The sequence below is a fragment of the Chiloscyllium punctatum genome, chromosome 9 (genome assembly GCF_047496795.1).
Source record: "Chiloscyllium punctatum isolate Juve2018m chromosome 9, sChiPun1.3, whole genome shotgun sequence".
NCBI classification, from domain to species: Eukaryota; Metazoa; Chordata; class Chondrichthyes; order Orectolobiformes; family Hemiscylliidae; genus Chiloscyllium; species Chiloscyllium punctatum.
In genome coordinates this window covers 74,267,198-74,288,616 of record NC_092747.1, presented here as the reverse complement: position 1 = coordinate 74,288,616, position 21,419 = coordinate 74,267,198, and the positions used below count along the sequence as shown (strand labels likewise).

At 42.9% G+C, this 21,419-nt stretch overlaps 1 protein-coding gene across 1 annotated transcript in view; it reads right to left on the bottom strand.

The window, feature by feature from the left end:
- The window catches only part of panx1a (pannexin 1a), an 86,934-nt gene extending 65,773 nt beyond the window's left edge, over positions 1–21,161 (bottom strand). The window contains exon 1 of the mRNA XM_072577821.1: positions 20,981–21,161. Coding sequence (XP_072433922.1) covers positions 20,981–21,161 — 181 coding nt within the window. The remainder of the gene's footprint in view (positions 1–20,980) is intronic.
- Between the last annotated feature and the right edge of the window lie 258 nt (positions 21,162–21,419).

Genomic DNA, 21,419 nt, shown 5'->3' with positions numbered 1-21,419 from the left:
ACAGTTTTAATGGACTGGAGGGTAGCTGATGTCACCCCACTTTTTAAAAAAGAAGGGACAGAGAAAACGGGGAATTATAGGCTGGTTAGCCTGATAATGATGGTGGGGAAAATGCTGGAGTCAACTAGTAAGGATGCAATAACTGCACTTGGAAAGCAGTGACAGAATTAGTCCAAGTTAACATGGATTCACTAAAGGGAAATCATGCTTGACAAATCTTCTGGAATTTTAACGATGTGACCTGAAGAGTGGATGAGGGTGAATCAATGGATATTGTGTATCTAGATTTTCAAAAAAGTCCCACACAAGAGATTAGTGGCATAATTAAAGCTCATAGTTTTGGAGATAATACATTGACTTGGCTAGAGAACTGGTTAGCAGACTGGAACCAGAGAGTTGGAAGGAAACTGATCCTTTTCAGAGTGGCAGGCAGTGATGAGTGAGGTACCGCAACATTCAGCTGTTCAAAATATATATTAATGATTTGGACGAAGGAATTGAATATAATATCTCCAAGTTTGCCGACAACACTAAACTGGTTGGCAGTGTGCACTGTGAGGAGGATGCTAAGTGGCTGTAGGCCAACTTGGATAAGCTTTATGAGTGGGCAAATACTTGGGAAATGTAAAATAATGGATAAATGTGAGATTACCCACTTTGGGAGCAAAAACGGGCAAGTAGATTATTAGCTGAATGGTGGCAGTTTGGGAAAAGGTGACGTGCAACGAGGCCTGGGTTTCATGTTGGAACAGCCGCTGAAGCTTTTGTTAGGAAAACAAAAAGATTCCTAACAAAAAGATTTGAGTGTAGGATTAAGGATGGATGGGCCCTTCCTGATGAAGGATTTATGCTCGAAATGTCAATTCTCCTGCTCCTCGGGTGCTGCCTGATCAGCTGTGCTTTGCCAGCACCGCATGTTTTGACTCTGTAGGAGTATGGATGTCTTGTTGCAGTTATACAGGGTCTTGGTTAGACCAGACTGAGTATTGAGTGCAATTTTCATCTTCTAGTCTGAGGAAGGACATTGTTGCTGTTGAGGGAGTCCAGCAAAGGTTCACCAAACTGATTTATGGGATGGCAGGACTGACACATGAGGAAAGACTGGATCAACTGGGCTTGTAAGCACTGGAATTTAAACAATGAGGGGAATCTCATAGAAACATAAAACCCTGATGGCACTAGTTGTGGGAAAAAACATTCCTGATGTTGGGAAAGTACAGAAGTAGGGGTCATGACTTATTTTTCGATATTCAGGACTGAGATGAAGAAGACTTTCTTCACTCAGAGTTGTGAATTTGTGGAGTTGTCTGCCACAGAAAGCTGTTGGGGCTCGTCATTTGATATATCCAAGGAGCTGGATGTGGACCTTATGGAGAAAGGGATTGAGGTGTGTGGAGAGAAAGTGGGAGTGGGATACTGAAACTGGATTTGAGTGTGTGTTGCAGGAAAAGCACAGCAGGTCAGGCAGCATCCGAGGAGCAGGAAAATCAATATTTTGGATCGAAGCCTTTCATCAGGAATAAGGCTGGGAGCCTCAGTGGTGGAGAGATAAATGAGGGGGGGGGGGGAATGTTGGGGAGAAGGTAGCTGAGAGTGCAATAAGTGGATGGAAGTGGGAGTAAAGGTGATAGGTCAGAGAGGAAGGTGGAGCGGATAGGTGGGAAGGAAAATTCAACCAAAATTCAACACAGTACTCCAAGTACAGTACACCAATGTACCGTACAACTGCAATATAACTTCCCAACTTCTATATTCAGTGCCCTGACTGATGAAGACCAGTGTGCCAAAGGGCTTTTTCATTGCCCTGTCTACCTGTGATACTCTCAACTCTGATCTCCAGCATCTGCAGACCTCACTGTCTCCCACTGAAACTGGATGATCATTCATGAAGTGCCAAGTGGCCTAATCCTGCACCTATTTTCTATTTTTCTATGAGTGCGATCCATGTACTGTGATTATGGGCCTAGGACTATATGGAAGTGTGCTAACAGGACTGGGTGTTGACTTGGTTGAAAAAAAAGGAATGGAAGAATGGAAAGAGGCTCTAAAGTTATTGAACTTCCTTTGAGTCTACAAGGCTGTAGGGTCTCCAAGATGTTGTTCTTGGTGAGCTTGAACTGAGGCTTGCTGGAACACTACAGCAGGCTTGTGACAGAAATGTTGGTGTGGAAACACAGTGGTATGTTGAAGTGGTGGCAACTGGAAGCTGGGGTCATTTATATGGACAGAATGTAGATGTTCTGTAAAATGGTCACTCAGTTTGCACTTCATCTCCCTAGTGTAGAGGAGACCACCTTGTGAACAGCAAATACAGTAGACTAGATTGAATAAAGTACTGGTAAACTGCTGTCTCACCTGGAAGGTGTGTATGGAGCCTTGGATAAAGAAGGTTGAGATAAAAGGGCAGATATTAAACAATGGTAGGCTGCTCTGGAAGGTTAGATCACATGAAATCCAGAGGGAGCTGACAAATTAGATACACAATTGGCTTGTTGGTAGGAAGCAGAGGGTAATAGTGGAAGGTTGCTTGTCAGACAACTGGAGACCTGTGACTAGTGGAGTGCCTCAGGGGTTGGTGCTGGGCCCATTGCTGTTTGTAATCTATATCAACTATTTGGATGAGAATGTACAAGGCATGATTATTAAATTTGCAAATGACACTAAAATAGGAGGTATCATTAATAGTGAAGATGGTTCTCAGAAATTACAGCAGGACCTCAATCAGCTGGGGAAGTGGACCGAAAAATGGCAAATGGAGTTTAATATAGATAAGTGCGAGGTCTTGTCTGTTAGAAAGTCAAAACAAGGTACCAGTTTCATGGTGAATGGTAGGGCCTTAAAGAGCGTAATGGAACAAAGGGACCTTGGAGTTCAGGTACACTGTTCTCTGAAAGTGGAGTCACGGATAGACAGAGCAATGAAAAAGCCCTTTGGCACACTGGCCTTCATCAGTCAGGGCACTGAATATAGAAGTCGAGAAGTTATATTGCAGTTGTACAGTACATTGGTGAGACTTGGAGTACTGTGTTGAACTTTGGTCACTTTGCTATTGAAAGTATGTTGTTAAACTGGAAAGAGTGCAGAAGAAATTACAAGAATGTTGCCAGGAACCAAGTTATAGGGAGAAGTTATGAAAATTTGGACTTTTTTCTTTCGAGTGTACGAGATTGAGGGGGGACCTTATAAGATAATGAGAAGCATGAATAGGGTGAATGCACTCAGTCTTTTTCCCAGAGTTGGGGAATCAAGGATTAGAGGGCATCAGTTTAAGATTGGAGGTGAAAGACTAAAAGGGAACCATAGGGGTAACTTTTACACAGAAGATGGTACACACATGGAATGACCTACTCGTGCAATTAAGGTGGGTACATTAACACCATTTAAAAGGTATTTGGACAAAAACCATTTGGAAATGGGGTTAATGTGGATGGACGTTTTCGTCGACATGGACCAGTTTGAGCCAAAGGGCATGTCTCTGTACTGCAGGGCTCTATAACAGAGCATTCAAAAAGGAAATTGGGAGGGTACAAGCTGAACAAATCTCTCTAGGGGATATGAAGAGTAACCAGGCAAGAGAACCATGGGTGACCAGAGATATTCAGGATACAGTGAGAAGGGCAAAGAAAGAGGCTATTAGCAGGTATAAGGGAAACAAATCAGTGGAGGCATTAGTGGAGTACAGAAAGTGCAGGATGGAACTTAAGAAAACAATTAGGAAAGCAAAGAGAGAATGTAAGATAGCTCTGGCTGGTAAAAGTAGGGAAAATCCCAAGACATTCTATAAGTATATCAATGGGAAGAGAACACCAAGAGGCATTCTGAGAGTGGAGTCAGAGGACATTGGTATAGAATTAAACCAATACTTCATCCTCTATCTCTTGGATGTGAAGGTATGGAACCAAGCAGGAGAAACTGAGGTGCTTGAGCAATTTGACATCAGGAAGGTGTTGGCAGACTTAAAAGTGGACATGTATCCAGGTCCAGATGAATTGTGTCCCAGTCTACATGGGAGGCAAGGGAGGAGATTGCAGCAGCACTGAACCAAATTTTAGTTCCATCTGGCCACAGAGAAGGTGCCAGAGGACTGAAAAACAGCTTAGAACATCAGAAGGTTGCATGTTCAAGTTACATCAGGCTCACAATGTTCAAATGGAACTAAGCTTCTTGATTTTCAGGCAGCATGGTGTTTCAGTGCTAGGGACCTGGGTTCAAACCTAGCTTTGGGTATGGTGTTTGCACGTTCTCCCTGTGTCTGTGTAGGTTTCCTCCAGGTGCTGCGGTTTCCTTCAAAGATGTGCAAGTTAGGTGAAATGGCCATGCTAAGTTGCCCCTGGTACTCAGGAATGTGCAGGTTAGGAGGATTAAAATTGGGAAATGTGGGGTTAAAGGGAAAGGGGTTTGGGTATTGATGGGATGCTCTTCAGAGAGTTGCTGTGGACTTTATGTGCTGCATTTTGGGAAAGCAAATCTTAGCAGGATTTATACACTTAATGGTAAGGTCCTAGGGAGTGTTGCTGAACAAAGAGACCTTGGAGTGCAGGTTCATAGCTCCTCAAAAGTGGGATCGCAGGTAGATAGGACAGTGAAGGTGGCATTTGATATGCTTTCCTTTATTGGTCAGAGTATTGAGAGTTGGGAGGTCATGTTGCGGTTGTACAGGACATTGGTTAGGCCACTATTGGAATATTGCATGCAATTTTGGTCTCCTTCCTATTGGAAAGATGTTGTGAAACTTGATAGGATTCAGAAAAGATTTACAAGGATGTTGCCAGGGTTGGAGGATTTGAGCTCTAGGGAGAGGCTGAACAGGCTGGGGCTGTTTTCCCTGGAGCGTTGGAGGCTGAGGGGTAACCTTGTAGAGGTTTACAAAATTATGAGGAGCATGGATAGGATAAATAGGCAAAGTCTTTTCCCTGGGGTCGGGGAGTCCAGAACTAGAGGGCATAGGTTTAGGGTGAGAAGGGAAAGATATAACAGAGACCTGAGGGGCAACTTTTTCACACAGAGAGTGGTACGTATATGGAATGTGCTCCCCATTATGCCATTTTTATAAATGACATAACTGTATTAGTATGATTGTGGATGACACAAAGATTGCTTAGGTGATTAACAGTGAAGTTGAGTGGCTTGGGCTACAAGATATAAACAAAGTGATCAGATGGGGAGATAAGATGCAGATGGAATTTAACCCAGAAAAAAGTGTGACATGATTCATGCTGGAAGGAGTAATCTGACAAGGAAATATTCAATGAAGGACATTATACCTAGGTGTTCCATGGAACAAAAGGACCTTAGATCTCTGAAGGCAGGACAGCATGTTAATAGCGTAGTGAAAAAGGCAAATGGGCTATTTGTATTCATCAATCGAGGCACAGATTACAAAAGCAGAGTAGTCAATGTTTAGAACTTTAGTGAAATTCTGGTCACCACATAACGGGAGGATAGAACAAACAACAGCACAGCACAGTACAGTACAGGCCCTTCAGCTCTCTACGTTGTGCCGGTCTTTTGTCCTACTCTAAGATTAAACTAATCTACATACCCTTCATTGTACTATCTTTCATGTGCCTACCCAAGAGTCACTTAAATGTCCCTAATATATCTGACTCTACTACCACTGCCAGCAGTGCATTCCATACACCCACCAGTCTGTGTAAAGAACCTACCGCTGACATCTTTCCTAAACCTTCTGCCAATTACCTTAAAATTATGCCCCCTCGTGATAGACATTTCTACCCTGGGAAAAAGTCTCTGGTTATCAACCCTAGCTCTGCCCCTCAAAGTTAAAAATCACAACACCAGGTTATAGTCTAACAGGTTTAATTGGGAGTGCCGCTCCTTTATCAGGTGGTTGTCACTAACTTTCAGCCTCACATCCTTTAAAAAAGTATCTGGATCAGCACTTGGCACTTTATAGCATCCAAGGCTATGGGCCAAGTGCTGATAAAGGATTACATTGAAGGTCAGGTGTTTCTCAATTGTCAGTGCAAAGTTGATAGACCAGAAGCCCTCTTCTTCACTGTATGATTCTATGAACATTTCTATTTTTATTTTAAATTGTTTCCACTGAAAAGACTTGCAAGTATTTTCACTCATCCTGTTCAGACATGTTATGACTCAACTCTTTGGTAGATGGGATTTGAACATGAACCGTCTGACCCACAGGTGGAACAATGACACTGCACCACAAGAGCTCTTAGGTTATGTGAGCTATTTACTCTGTAGCAATCATAGGTAAACTGAAACTATTGGCTTGTGTAAGACATGCACAAATTGTTTAGCAGCTGATGGAAAGTCAAAAGCATGAGAAACACAAAGTCCAAGTTAAACACCAACGCCTCGATGATAGGGATAAAAGGTTGATGGGCTAGAATGTTTGGAGTGTAAAGCATTAAAAGAACAAGTGACATATGCATGCATATTTTATGAATCTGTGCATTCCTCATACAGTATATTAAAAATGTATGAAGAGTTCAGCAAGACCAATTAAACACTCCATTCATTGTGGCAATTGTGAAGCTTTTTCACTGGGTAACTTTAGAGATGGCCAGCTGACCTATGACCTTAGCAACGAGTCGCCACACTCAACCTTGAAGCACTGCCAGCTCACTAGATATGCTTCCCATGCAGAAATGCATTTACAGCCCATAAATCAATTTTAGTACAATCATAATAACTCAAGTGTGCATAGGAGAAGTTATGCTGACATGTTTATGGCACATTCCTTCAAAGGCTGTGCTGAGACTGAACAATCCGTTCTACTGGAATCATTAATTAGAATGGCTTTAAAATAATTGTTCTGTAGTCCCTGATGTTTCAAGCTTTGTTTTAGGTATAATTTTTAACTTGGACTTAGTGTTTCTCATGCTGGCAGCGCCTGTCAGAAATGTAGGCAAGCACCTCACCCAAAGTCTGATAGAAGGAATACTGTGTGCATTCAAATCCCAAATGTTCCACCGCAAACAGGAATAATGAAAGTAAATGAAGGTACTTATTTCAGAACATTGAACATAATTAATTATAGAAGAAAATGTTTAAGGAAATTAGCATTAACTGATAAGTTTTTTTTGAGAGAATGACACTTTTCTATAGGATTCTATTGTGAAAGGGAAGTGGAGAAAATTATAGATTAGCCTCAAGAGGTACACCTCTAAACTGACCAGTGATAGAATTGTTCATAGCTCAAGAAGTACATGGATTGGGCTGGGCTTCCCCCAGCCCGACCCTACATCACTGAACTCATGCCCCACACCTTTGGCCCTCATGATATAAGTTTACCTTCTCTTCACAACATCTTGAATCCCATGACCACTCGCACCACCTTTCCCCTCATTCTTATTATCCATATCCTCCCTTCCCCCCCAACAATCCAATCACTACACTCATTCTCTCGCCATTTAGCTGAGTAAAACAACTCCAAAGTCCATTAATAAAACAAATACAAGTTTACAAACCACTAACAGCCATACTACTGCAAGCAGGTCTGTTTTAATAAAATTGCATCTTCTAATCTACAACTGGAAGATACAAATTACCAGAACCTTAAGTAAACAGTGAAGGTACAACTTTGCAACAAAAATATACACCAAAATACCCTATGTCAATATCATTACTTTATACAAACATTAGTCATAGATGCAAACACTCGATCAATTGATAATGTAGACAGAATTGAGTTCTGACACTATTGAGTTAGAACTATGACTGTGCAAGCTACAGTAGACCTGGGGCATACCTGTATGAGGTAATATGCAACTCTTTGGTTACTACTTCACTGGACTTGTGGGTGAATAACTGTGAGAGGTAATTTCGGTTTGCAACTTTAAGATGTGCCTAGACCACAGACTGATCTATAATAAAAGACAAAACTTTTGCTTCTTTTCTAAAACATTAGACTTTTGCTTTTTTAAAACATTTTGTATACTCAAAAGTAGAATAGTTTAAAATAGTGCATGCCGTTTGTGAGCAGAGTAAAAACAAACAGGCCCTTGATTGATGAAACCATAAACACAGGCAGGGAAGGATGAGTCCTTGACTGATAAAGACTGCAGGACAGGGAAACGACTCGAGAGACATCTGCTACAGATTGATACAGAGACATCTGCTACAGATTGATAAGACCGTTAGCACAGACAGAGAAGAATAAGTCTTTGACTGATAAGACTACAGGGGGAGAAAAACAACACCTCTAGGGTCTGGAGACATTTGTTGCAGACTTTGTGATAAGGATGCAAGTTGGAGAACAATGATGTTTTTAAGAATGTGAACCTCATGGCTCGTTAAGAGCCAGGAAGGGGAGGGTCTGGAGACATTTGTTGCAGACTTTGTGATAAGGATGCAAGTTGGAGAATAATGATGTTTTTAAGAATGTGAACCTCATGGCTCGTTAAGAGCCAGGAAGGGGAGGGTCTGGAGACATTTGTTGCAGACTTTGTGATAAGGATGCAAGTTGGAGAATAATGATGTTTTTAAGAATGTGAACCTCATGGCTCGTTAGAACCAAGGAGGGGAGGGACTTGTGCTGTATATAATGAGAAACTTTGTAAGCCTCAGCGCGCCTTTTACTCAGAAGGCTGCCCAACTCTGCAGACTTGCTAATAAAGCTTTGTTTTCCTGAATTTGTCTAGAGCGATTATTAAGAAGCAATTTTCGTTTCTAACAATAACCTATTCTTGTGAGCGTCTAAAATTACAAGAAATCAGTTATGACCTTCAGGGCCACTGCTAGATCAGTGATCATTTTTGACCATATCTGAAAGTTTTCTTAATCAGTCAATGGATTACTGGTAACCTTCCTGTGAAATCAATTTCTTAAGACATTCTGCCTGAACATATCAGGAAACATCAACCACAAATATTAAAATGAGTTAAAAAAGAGAAAGTAGAGATTGGGACTATGTATATCTTGGAGAGCTGACACAGGTACCTGTCGGCCTCATCTTGCACTGTAACCTTCCATGAATCTATGTTGAGTTAATCCCTGGTATGATTGTATACTTTTCATGTCCACTATTGTTTACTTCCTAATCAAGCTTTTCCTGCTTATTTCTGTAAGGTTTAGACCCATAGAGTGATATAACAATGAGAACAATTTAAACCTCAAGTGCATTTTGCTGAGTCATATGTTTTTATGATATTGATAACAGGTAGAAACTTTAATTGCTATCAATATGAACATTGATGGCCTACTAGAATCGGTTTTGGGGGCCCAAGTTTTCCATGTATTTATTAACAGTTTAGACTATAAACCAGAAAGCTACATACGTGACAAATGACATAAAACTCTGCAGTATTGTAAGCAATGTATATGGAAGTAGAAAATTACAAAACAATATTGATAAATTAATTGATAGACAAACCAATAGTAAATACATTTCAATGTAGAAAAGTGCGTGATGTTATCTACTTTGCATCAAAAGACATGTGTTTTTTTTATATTCATTCACGTGATGATGGTGTCATTGGCTAAGCCAGCATTTATTACCCATCCCTCGTTGCTGACAAAGCAATTGCAGCTACGAGTCAACCACATTGCTGTGGGTCTGTACTTATGTGTAGGTAGACTAGGTAAGGATGGAAATTTCCTTCCCTAAAGGGCATTACTGAACCAGATGGGTTTCTCTAACAATCGACAATAGTTTCATAGTCATCATTAAACTCTTAATTCGAGATTTTCATGGAAGTCAGATTCCACCATCTGCCATTATGGGATTCCAATGCAAGTCCCTGGAAGATTACCTGTTGTAATGTTTCAACTTTACATAGGTCTCTGGATTATTAGTCTAGTGGCATTATCACTAAGTCATCATCTGCTGCTTGCTTTCACAAAACTGAAAAGCTAGAAACGAAGGTGAGTTGGGGGTTCCAAGTTCACAAATCATTAATATGCCATGAACAGGTCCAGAAAATCAAAGAAAAAAGCAAGTGTAATGCTCATGTAAATATTTTGAGAACTAGAATACAAGGGGCAGAAATCATGCTATAGGCATGCAAAGCAACATTTGTCCAAACCCAGCCTACTGTAACCAGTTCAGAGCAATCCCCAGAGAGAGTGAAGCTTAATTTCAGCAGAAACCTGGTCACACAAACTAAGTTTGTATTTCCTGATCTTGGAAGCTAAACAAGCTCAGCATAGTTAGTGTTTGGTTGAAAGACTGCCTGGGAATATCAAGTACAGTAGGTTTTGATGGTCTTGTGACGCAGTGGGAGTCCCCCTAACCGCTGAACCCAAATAGGTCCGGGTTCAAGTTGCACCATTCCCAGTGGCGTGACATTGATTATTTTTATTCAAAATATTCAGGTATGCAATCAGTTAAACTCAACATAAGATTAGTGCTCAAAATTAGGGACTGAACACAAGAAATATCCCAAGTAGTAGAAATCACTTTAAATTTGAGTGATAAGTTTTTTCCAAAACAAAAAAGGTATTATTGCATACAGAGCAATGGCAGGTATCTGGGGTTAGGTCACAGATCAACCATTATCCCATTGAATGGAAGAACAAATTTGAAAGGCAGAGTGGCCTACACCTGGTCCACGTTTATGGCCGATCACAGTTTTGCATTATAAGACAACATGAAACTACTTTAAGCATCAACAGATCAAAATGTCTCATCACCACCAGAAGGACCAACAGTGAAGGAAATAGCTAGACATTAAAGACAGATTTAACCCAATCTCCAACATCAAACATTGTTTCTATGATTGGAAGGTTTGAGAGATCACAGTCATCTCAGTATGACACTTAGACCAGGAACAGTTCCAAAACCCTATGCTTACATTTTTAAGATGAACAGATAAACATATAAACACTGTGGGCGGCACGGCGGCACAGTGGCTAGCACTGCTGCCTCACAGTGCCAGAGATCCGGGTTCAATTCCCACCTCACGCAACTGTCTGTGTTAGGTGAATTGGCCATGCTAAATTGCCCGTAGTGTTAGGTGAAGGGGTAAATGTAGGGGAATGGGTCTGGGTGGGTTGCTCTTCTGAGGGTCGGTGTGGACTTGTTGGGCCGAAGGGCCTACTTCCACACTGTTTTATAATTGATAAGGAGGTGGCATTGGATAGGTTGTCATAGAGCAGTACAACATGGAAACAGGCCCTTTGGTCTAACCAGATATCTTAAATTAATCTCGTCTCATTTGCCAGCATTGTGTTCATATCCCGCTAAACCCTTTCTATTCATATACCATCCAGGTGCTTGCTAAATGTTCTATTGTACCAGCCTCCATCACTTCGACTGGAATTCCCAACATGTACCACCCTCTGTGTGAAAAAGTTGCTGCTTAAGTACCTTCTAAATCATTCCCCTTTCACCCTAAACCTAAACCTTTGGATCCTAACACTCCCAACACTTGCCCCTGGGGAAAATACCTTGTCTATTTACCGTATCCATGGTCCTCATGATTTTATAAAATATCTATAAGGTCACCCCTCAGCCTCTGACGCTCCAGGGAAAACAGCCTCAGTCTCTCCCTATAGCTCAAACCCTTTATGGACACTTGCAAATTTCACAACATCTTTCTTTTGGCAGGGAGACCAGAACTACATGCAATATTCCAAAAGTGGCCGAACCAATAACTTCCTAACTCCCATACCCAATGCACTGTCTGTACTTGATGTTTTTATCAATCCTAAGATCAAATTGGCTGAGTCAATGACACTGAGGAAAATGGGAGTGGTAATTATGGAGGCACTGACCATAAGTTTTCAGGTTTCCTTAACCTCAGGGGTGGTGCTAGAGTGGAAAATTGTAAATATTATACCTTTGTTCAGAAAAGGATGTAAAGGAAAGCCCAACAACTCCTATCTGGTCAGTTTAAACTCACTGGCGGAGAAGGTTCTTGAAATGATCATTCAGACAAAGTTATTTGGCATTTGAGCAAATGCAAGTTAATTCAGGAAAGCCAGCACAAAGATATTTAAGCAACTTGTGTTTAATTATCTTGCTAGTGTTTGAGAAGGTCAATGAAGGTAATGCTGTTGATGTAATGTATATGGACAAATACCAGAGACATTTGATAAAATGCTAAACAGCAGTCCTGTAGGCAAAACTATAGCTCATGGAACAAACAAGGATAGAAAATTGGCTGAGTGATAACAAACAGGCAATAGTGGTTAATGGATATTTTTTGGACTCAAAGATGATTTGTTGTGGAGTTCTTCAGGTGTTATTGTAGAGTGATGATAGTCTTTCCTAATATATATTAAAGATCCAGATCTTTGTGTGCTTTTCTTTGTGATTCTCTATTTAAAAATGATCCTTAGCAATCATTCAGCAGACTTGGCAAAGTGCCTTGATTTTTTTCCCCCTAATAAAGTGAATCCATTCATAAAAGGAAATCACTTACATAAATTAATTGGCAATATAAAAGAAATGGTAACATGATGAAAAGCTCTCTCATTTAGCTTGTAGCAATGTCTGACAGTGTGAAGAAGGCTGGCACAGTTAAGGTCTTCAAGTAGGAATTGAATTATTATCTAAAAGAGAAGAACTGTGGAGAGAAGATGGTTGAATGATACTAGATTCCATTATTCCTTATTCTGGATTAGTGGTGCTGGAAGAGCACAGCAGTTCAGGCAGCATCCAACAAGCAGCGAAATCGACGTTTCGGGCAAAAGCCCTTCATCAGGAATAAAGGCAGAGCGCCTGAAGCGTGGAGAGATAAGCGAGAGGAGGGTGGGAGTGGGGAAATAGTAGCATAGAGTACAATGGGTGAGTGGGGGAGGAGATGAAGGTGATAGGTCAGGGAGGGGAGGGTGGAGTAGATAGGTGGAAAAGAAGCTAGGCAGGTCAGACAAGTCCGGACAAATCAAGGGGACAGTGCTGAACTGGAAGTTTGAAACTAGGATGAGGTGGGGGAAGGGGAAATGAGGAAGCTGTTGAAGTCCACATTGATGCCCTGGGGTTGAAGTGTTCCGAGGCGGAAGATGAGGCGTTCTTCCTTCAGGCGTCTGGTGGTGAGGGAGCGGTGGTGAAGGAGACCTCCATGTCCTCGGCAGAGTGGGAGGGGGAGTTGAAATGTTGGGCCATGGGGTGGTTTGGTTGATTGGTGCGGGTGTCTCGGAGATGTTCCCTAAAGCGCTTTGATAGGAGGCGCCCAGTCTCCCCAATGTAGAGGAGACCACATCGGGAGCAACGGATACAATAAATGATATTAGTGGATGTACAGGTAAAACTTTGATGGATGTGGAAAGCTACTTTAGGGCCTTGGATAGAGGTGAGGGAGGAGGTGTGGGCACAGGTTTTACAGTTCCTGCAGTGGCAGGGGAAAGTGCCAGAATGGGAGCGTGGGTCGTAGGGGGGTGTGGACCTGACTAGATAGTCACGGAGGGAACGATCTTTACGGAAGGCGGAAAACGGTGGGGAGGGAAATATATCCCTGGTGGTGGGGTCTTTTTGGAGGTGGTGGAAATGTCGGCAGATGATTTGGTTTATGCGAAGGTTTGTAGGGTGGAAGGTGAGCACCAGGGGTGTTCTGTCCTTGTTACGATTGGAGGGGTGGGGTCTGAGACCGGAGGTGCGGGATGTAGACGAGATGCGTTGGAGGGCATCTTTAACCACGTGGGAAGGGAAACTGCGGTCTCTAAAGAAGGAGGCCATCTGGTGTGTTCTATGGTGGAACTGGTCCTCCTGGGAGCAGATACGGCGGAGGCGGAGAAATTGGGAATACAGGATGGCATTTTTGCAAGAGATAGGGTGGGAAGAGGTGTAATCCAGGTAGCTATGGGAGTCGGTGGGTTTGTAAAAAATGTCAGTGTCAAGTCGGTCGTCACTAATGGAGATGGAGAGGTCCAGGAAGGGGAGGGAGGTGTCAGAGATGGTCCAGGTAAATTTAAAGGTCAGGGTGGAATGTGTTGGTGAAGTTGATGAATTGCTCAACCTCCTCGCGGGAGCACGAGGTGGCGCCAATGCAATCATCAATGTAGCGGAGGAAGAGGTGGGGAGTGGTGCCGGTGTAATTACGGAAGATCAATTGTTCTACGTAGCCAACAAAGAGACAGGCATAGCTGGGGCCCATGGCTACCCCTTTGGTCTGGAGGAAGTGGGAGGATTCAAAGGAGAAATTGTTAAGGATGCGGACCAGTTCGGCCAAACGAATGGGAGTGTCAGTGGAAGGGTACTGTTGGGGACATCTGGAGAGGAAAAAACGGAGGGCTTGGAGGCCCTGGTCATGGCGGATGGAGGTGTAGAGGGATTGGATATCCATGGTGAAGATAAGGCGTTGGGGGCCAGGGAAACAGAAGTCTTGGAGGAGGTGGAGGGCATGGGTGGTGTCTCGGACATACGTGGGGAGTTTCTGGACTAGGGGGGATAGGACAGTGTCGAGGTAGGTAGAGATGAGTTCAGTGGGGCAGGAGCATGCTGAGACAATGGGTCGGCCAGGGTGGTCAGGCTTGTGGATCTTGGGAAGGAGATAGAACCGGGTAGTGCGGGGTTCCTGGACTATGAGGTTGGAAGCTGTGGGTGGGAGATCTCCTGAGGTGATGAGGTTCTGTATGGTCTGGGAGATGATGGTTTGGTGATGGGGGGTGGGATCATGGTCGAGGGGGCAGTAGGAAGAGGTGTCCTCGAGTTGGCGTTTGGCTTCAGCGGTGTAGAGGTCAGTGGGCCAGACTACCACTGCGCCCCCTTTATCCGCTGGCTTAATGGTGAGGTTGGGATTAGAGAAGAGGGATTGGAGGGCTGTGAGTTGTGAGGGTGAGAGGTTGGAGTGGGAGTGGGGGGTCGACAGGTTGAGGCGGTTAATGTCCCGGCCTCAGTTGGAAATGAAGAGGTCGAGGGCAGGTAATAGGCCAGCGCGGGGTGTCCAGGTGGATGCAGTGTGTTGGAGGTGGGTGAAGGGGAGTGGGGATAAATTGCATTAAAAAAACTATAAAATTCTAACCAGACTAGACAGGTTAGATACAGAAAGAATGATCCCAATGTTGGGGAGAATTCGGAACTGGGGATTCTAGTTTAAGGATAAGGGGAAATCTTTTCGGACTGAGATCAGCAGAAATTTCTTCACCCAGAGAGTGAAAAGACTTTGGGATTCACTGCCAAGAAAGTGGTTTGAGGCCAAAACCTTATGCATTTCAAGAGGAGGTAGATATAGTTCTTGTTACTAAAGCAAACAAGGGATATAGAAGAAGGGTAGGATATTGAGCTCAATGATCAGCCATGGTCATATAGAAAAGCAACAGGTTTGAATAGAGAATAGGAACAGAAGTAGGCTATGTTTTTATGTCTATATTTAGTTCCTCTCCACAAAATAACTTTTGCACTGCCATCCTCATCATTGAAAATGGGGCAGTACCTTACAGTCTCCAATTCTTCTCCAAAACCTTTATCACACTGTCACCTCCCAAATCCATGCCCATATTTCACAGTACTCCAATCAGATGAATGCCTTGCAACATGTTGAAGTGGCATTTCCAAAGTCACAAATGATATCCTTCAAAACTATGAGCAAGGGAAATCTTCCCTCTATATCCTCCTCAATGAGTCTACAGTGTTTGACACAGTTCGCCGTACTATCATCTTCCAATGTCTCTCCATCCTCAACCGACTGGAACTAACTGGAACTGCTTGGCTCCATTCTTACCTGTCCAATCATAGCCAGACTATCCACTATAATACAAATTAATGGCAGATGTAGACTATTCGGTCCTACAAGCCTGCTCTGTCATTCAAAATGGTGATCTGCTTGTGCACCAAATTCCACATTTTCATCTGTCCCTTAGACTCTTGTTCGGCAAAGGAATCAGAGTAATGTACCTCTGCCTTAAAAATATTGAATAGTCCACCTCAATTAACTGCTGCTAAATCCAAAAACATTCTCAGAGAAAAAAAAAATCCCCTTATCTGTGTCCTGAAAGGTGAACCCTAATTTTAAAAGAGTCTCCTACTTGTAGACTCATCCACAAGAGTAAAACTCCTTTCTACATCCACCTTGTAAAGACCAGTCAGAAGGTTAACATGATCTTAGTTAAGTCAACCAACCCCCTCTGCTCTACTAAACTTTCATTAAATCGAGCCCAGCCTATCTAATATTTCCTCATGAAAGAAACTGTTTATTATAGGTATCAATCTACTAAACCACCGCTGAGCTGCATGCAACTTATTTATACCTTTCCTTAAATAAAGTGAGCAACAGTCTACACAGTATATCAAATGTGGTCTCACTGATGTCTTGTATAAATAAAGCATAATATCCTACTTCCACATTCAATTTTTCTCATACTAAAGGCTAACATTCCATTAGCCTTCCTGATTCCCTGCTTCCAAGCATCCCAGATGTCCACCCATTTTGAACAAAAGATGCAATTTCCCCCTTTGTCATCCAGACAGTCCTCCACCACACCTCCTCCATTCCCAGCTCCACTGCTCTCAACCACCCCGCTCTAAACACAGTAAAGGCATGATCCATCTTGTCCTCACATACCACCCCATCAGTCTTGTATCATCTTTAAATACTTTTGCTAACTCCCATTGGATGCCACCACCAGTAACATCTTCCTCTCCCCACCCCTCTCTGCCTTCTGCAATGACCGTTCCTTCACCAGTCCTTGGTTCCCACCAATCACCCCCAAACTCCCTGGTACATTCCCCTGTAACTGTAAAAGATGCAGAACTTGCTGGCACACCACAGCGCTCACCTCCAACCAGGGCCCCAAACAGTCCTTCCAGGTGAGACACAAGTTCTCACCTATCCCTCCTCCAACCTAGTTTATTGCATCCAGAGCTTCCAATGTGATCTTCTCTACATCGGTGAGGCCAAATGTAAACTCAGGGCATATTTCACTGAGCATCTCAGCTGGGCCCGCAGAGGCTGACCTGACCTCCCAGTCACCGCCCATTTTAATTCCCCCCTCCCACTCCCTTTCTGACATGACCTTCCTCGCTCCTCCACTGTCACAGCGAATCAGACTGCAAATTGGAGGAACAAAACCTCATCTTCTGCCTGAGCAGCCTACTGCCCAGAGGACTCAACATCAAGCTCTACAATTTCAAGTAACCTCCCTTCCCACACCCCTGACTCCCTTTCCATTCCCCCACCCCCCTTCCATTCTATTTGTCAGATCAACCTTATTCCAACTACCAACCAGATTCATTCCTCCCATTGACCAATCAGGTCGTACCCTTTATCTGTATTCACCTATCCCTACCTTACCACTCCGCCCCTCTCCCCACCCAAAACCCTCCCCCAACCACTCCCTTTATCTGCAGTTCCTCTTACACCCATTCCACTTCTGAAAAAGGCTTACACTTAAAACATTGACTTCTCCACCTTCTGAAGCTGCCTGACTTGCTGTGTTCTTTCAGCCTACTGCTTGTGTACATGCACATTAACCTTTTGTTACATAAACACCTAAATCCCTCTGCACCTCAAATTAAAATTGTTTTTCCTCCCATATAGCTTTCTTTTCTCATCAACAACCCCTTCATGATGTAATTCACATTAGTTTCCACCTATACGCTGATGACCCCAATCTCTATCCCACCACTATTTCAATCAATCCCTCCAACAAATTATTAGACTTTCCAACATTTAACACTGATTAATCAGAAAATTAAGCAGAATATTGAAACTATTGTAAAAAATCAAAGAAACTGCAGATGCTGTAAATCAGAAACAAACACAGAAGTTGCTAGAAAATCTCGGCAGGTCTGGCAGCATCTGTGAAGAGAAATCAGAGTTAATGTTTCGGGTCCAATAATCCTTCTTTAGTTTAAATTTCTCTTCACAAATACTACCAGACCTGCTGAGCCTATGGAAACCATTGTGTTTGGTTCCCCCCCCACACACAGTATTACCTGGTCACTGACTCTCCTTTTACTGGTAACTGACAGATGCAGAAGCAGTCTGTTCACCATCCTGGTGTTACATTTCACCAAGAGATTAGCTTATGATCACATATTGGTGCAATCACTGATTTTATCTATTTCCACCTCTAAAACTTTGCCCAACTCGGTCTCAGTTCTTCAACTGGAATGCTCATTCATGCTTTTGCTACCTCTGAAAATGACTTTGAAAATATATTTAGTTAGCCTACCATATTCCCTTACCCCACCCAAAGAAATGTGCATTCGCCAAATCTCTGTCGGTATGTCCTAACTTTCACCAAATGCCATACATCCATTTCTCTTGTTCTTACTGGCTTCCCCTGGTTCTCGCTTAAGCAACATCTCAACTTTATAACCAGATCCTTGTTTTCAAATTTCCTCCTCCCCAACTCATTAACTTCTTCCAATTCCAGATTGTGAATGTATCTGTTTTCCTCTATTTCTAGTCTCTTGAGGATTCCCAATTTTTAATCACTCTATCATTTGTGCCTTCAGATTCCTCGGCCTTAAGCTCCTGCATTTCTCCCAACACCTCTGTCTCTCTTTACCCAATTATGACGCTGTTTAAATTCTACTTTCTTGTTAAAGGCCTCAATATCATTCTATGGGGCCAAGTGTCAAATGTTGTTTGATAATGTCTTGATGAACCTGTACAAGAAGGACAGATTGCACCTAAATTGGAAGGGGACTAATATACTGGCAGGGAGATTTGCTCGGGAGAATTTAAACTAGTAAGTTGGGTGGGGTGGGACCCAGAGAGATGGGGAGGAAAGAGATCATCTGAGACTGATACAGTTCAGAACAAAGGCGAGTCAAACAGTCAGGGCAGGCAGGGACAAAGTAGAGAACAAGGTAGGACTAATGAATTAAATTGCATTTATTTTCAATGCAAGAAGCCTAACAGGGAAGGCAGATGAACTCAGGGCATGGTTAGGAACTTGGGACTGTGATATAGCCATGCTTCTGTAATTGCTCGGGGATGGACAGGACTGGCAGCTTAATGTTCCAAGATACAAATGCTACAGGAAGGACAGACAGGGAGACAAGAGAGGAGGGAGAGTGGCGTTTTTGATAAGGGATAGCATTACAGCTATACTGAGGGAGGATATTCCCAGAAGTACATCCAGGGAAGTCATTGTGGTGGAACAGAGAAATAAGAAAGGGATGATCACCAATCACCTATTTGGGATTGCATTAAAGACCCCTAATAGTCAGCGGGAAATTGAGGAACAAATTTGTAAGGAGATCTCAGTTATCTGTAAGGATAATAGGGTGATTATGGTCGGTGATTTTAACTTTCCAAACATGACTGGGATGCCATAGTTAAGGGTTTAGATGGAGAGGAATTTGTTAAGTGTGAACAAGAAAATTATCTGATTCAGTATGTGGGTGTACTTACTACAGGAGGTGCAAAACCTGACCTACTTTTGGGAAATAAGGCAGGGCAGGTGACTGAGGTGTCAGTGGGGGAGCACTTTGGCGCCAGCAACCATAATTCTATTAGGTATAAAATAGTGATGGAAAAGGATAGACCAGATCTAAAAGTTGAAGTTCTAAATCAAAGAAAAGCCCATTTTGACAGTATTAGGCAAGAACTTTCCAAAGCTGATTAGATGCAGATGTTCACAGATAAAGGGACAGCTGGAAAATGGGAAGCCTTCAGAAATGAGATAGCGAGAATCCAGAGAAAGTATATTCCTGTTAGGGTGAAAGGGAAGGCTGGTAGGTGTAGGAAATGCTGGATTGGGGGTTTGGTTAAGAAAAAGAAGGAAGCATATGTCAGGTATAGACAGGATAGAACAAGTGAATCCTTAGAAGAGTATAATGGCAGCAGGAGTATACTTAAGAGGGAAGTCAGGAGATGATACAAATAAATCCACAGGACCTGATCAGGTGTACCCTAAAACTCTGTGGGAAGCTAGGAAGGTGACTGCTGGCCTCTTACTGAGATTTTACTGCCACAAGGATCAGTGCTGATTCTACTACTTTTTGTCATTTATATAAGTAATTTGGATTGGAGCATAAGAGGTAGACTTAGTAAGTTTGCAGATGACACCAAAATTGGAGGTGTAATGGACAGCAAAGAAGGTTACCTCAGATTACAACAGGATCTTGATCAGATGGGCCAATGGGCTGAGAAGTGGCAGATGGAGTTTAATTTAGATAAATGTGAGGTGCTGCATTTTCGGAAATCAAATCTTAGCAGGACTTATACACTTAATGGTAAGGTCCTAGGGAGTGTTGATGAACAAAAAGACCTTAGAGTGCAAGTTCATAGCTCCTTGAAAGTAGAGTCACAGGTAGATAGGATAGTGAAGGAGGGGTTTGGTATGCTTTCCTTTATTGGCCAGAGTATTGAGTGTAGGAGTTAGGAGGCATGTTGCAGCTGTATAGGACGTTGGTTAGGCCACTATTGGAATATTGCGAGCAATTCTGGTCTCCTTCCTATCGGAAAGATGTGAAACTTGTAAATCTTTTCTGAACCCTTTCAAGGATGTTGCCTTTCAAGGTTGGAGGATTTGAGCTATAGGGAAAGGTTGAATAGGCTAGGGCTGTTTTCCCTGGAGAGTCAGAGGCTGAGGGGTGATCTTCTAGAGGTTTATAAAATCATCAGGGACATGGATAGGATATCTTTTCCCTGGGGTGGGGGAGTGGAAAACTAGAGGGCATAGGTTTAGGGTGAGAGAGGAAAGATTCATGCAGTGGGTTGTACGTGTATGGAATGAGCTGCCAGAGGATGTGGTGGAGGCTAGTACAATTGCAACATTTCAAAGGCAACTGGATGGGTACGTGAATGGGAAGGGTTTGGAGGGATATGGGCCAGGTGCTGGTAGGTGGGACTAGATTGGGTTGGGATATCTGGTTGGCATGGACAAGTTCGACTGAGGGTCTATTTCCATGCAGTACATCTCTATGACTCTTAAGTGCTTGGGAACGTTTCAGCAAATTAAGGATGCTATGTAAATGTTAAGTTGTTGTTAAAGTAGGAGAAAAGCAAAACAAGATCGCCCCTTATGATCAAAGTTGTACAAAATTTAATTTTTTAAAAATCTGAACAAGTCGGCAGCCTGGTGCAGACAAGCGAGTGGTTTGTTGTTTATTCCACACACATTTTGACGTGTCAATATAAAGATACAGCGTCGCACTTACCTACTGAGATTTCTTGAGCAAAGGCCAGAGAGATGAGCAGAAGAGGCAGGCCAGCCGATACCAGCGTGACTATCTTATCCGCGGCCAGTTCCAGTCTCACTCCCCGGAGTCTGCAACCCCCCGGCTCCTTCAGAAGAAAATCCGAGAACACGTACTCGGCCGCAGCGTGAGTTATAGCCATCGCCCGTAGCCACTTATTCTAACCAAGTAAGTGTCAGTTTGGCCAGCTAAAATACGGAGCTCATCCCCACAATGCAGAGTGTCCAAAAGGCGGACAGAGAGAATGAGAGGATAAACCCGGGTGTGGTTCTGACTAGGGACAAAACCAACTTCAGCCCGGTGCCACCTCCCCACTGCTCGAGTGTTGTCAAACAAGATCTTTTTGCCTCGGATATCCCAGGCAGGTTTTCATTTTCACATGTGCCAATGTGAAGCTTGT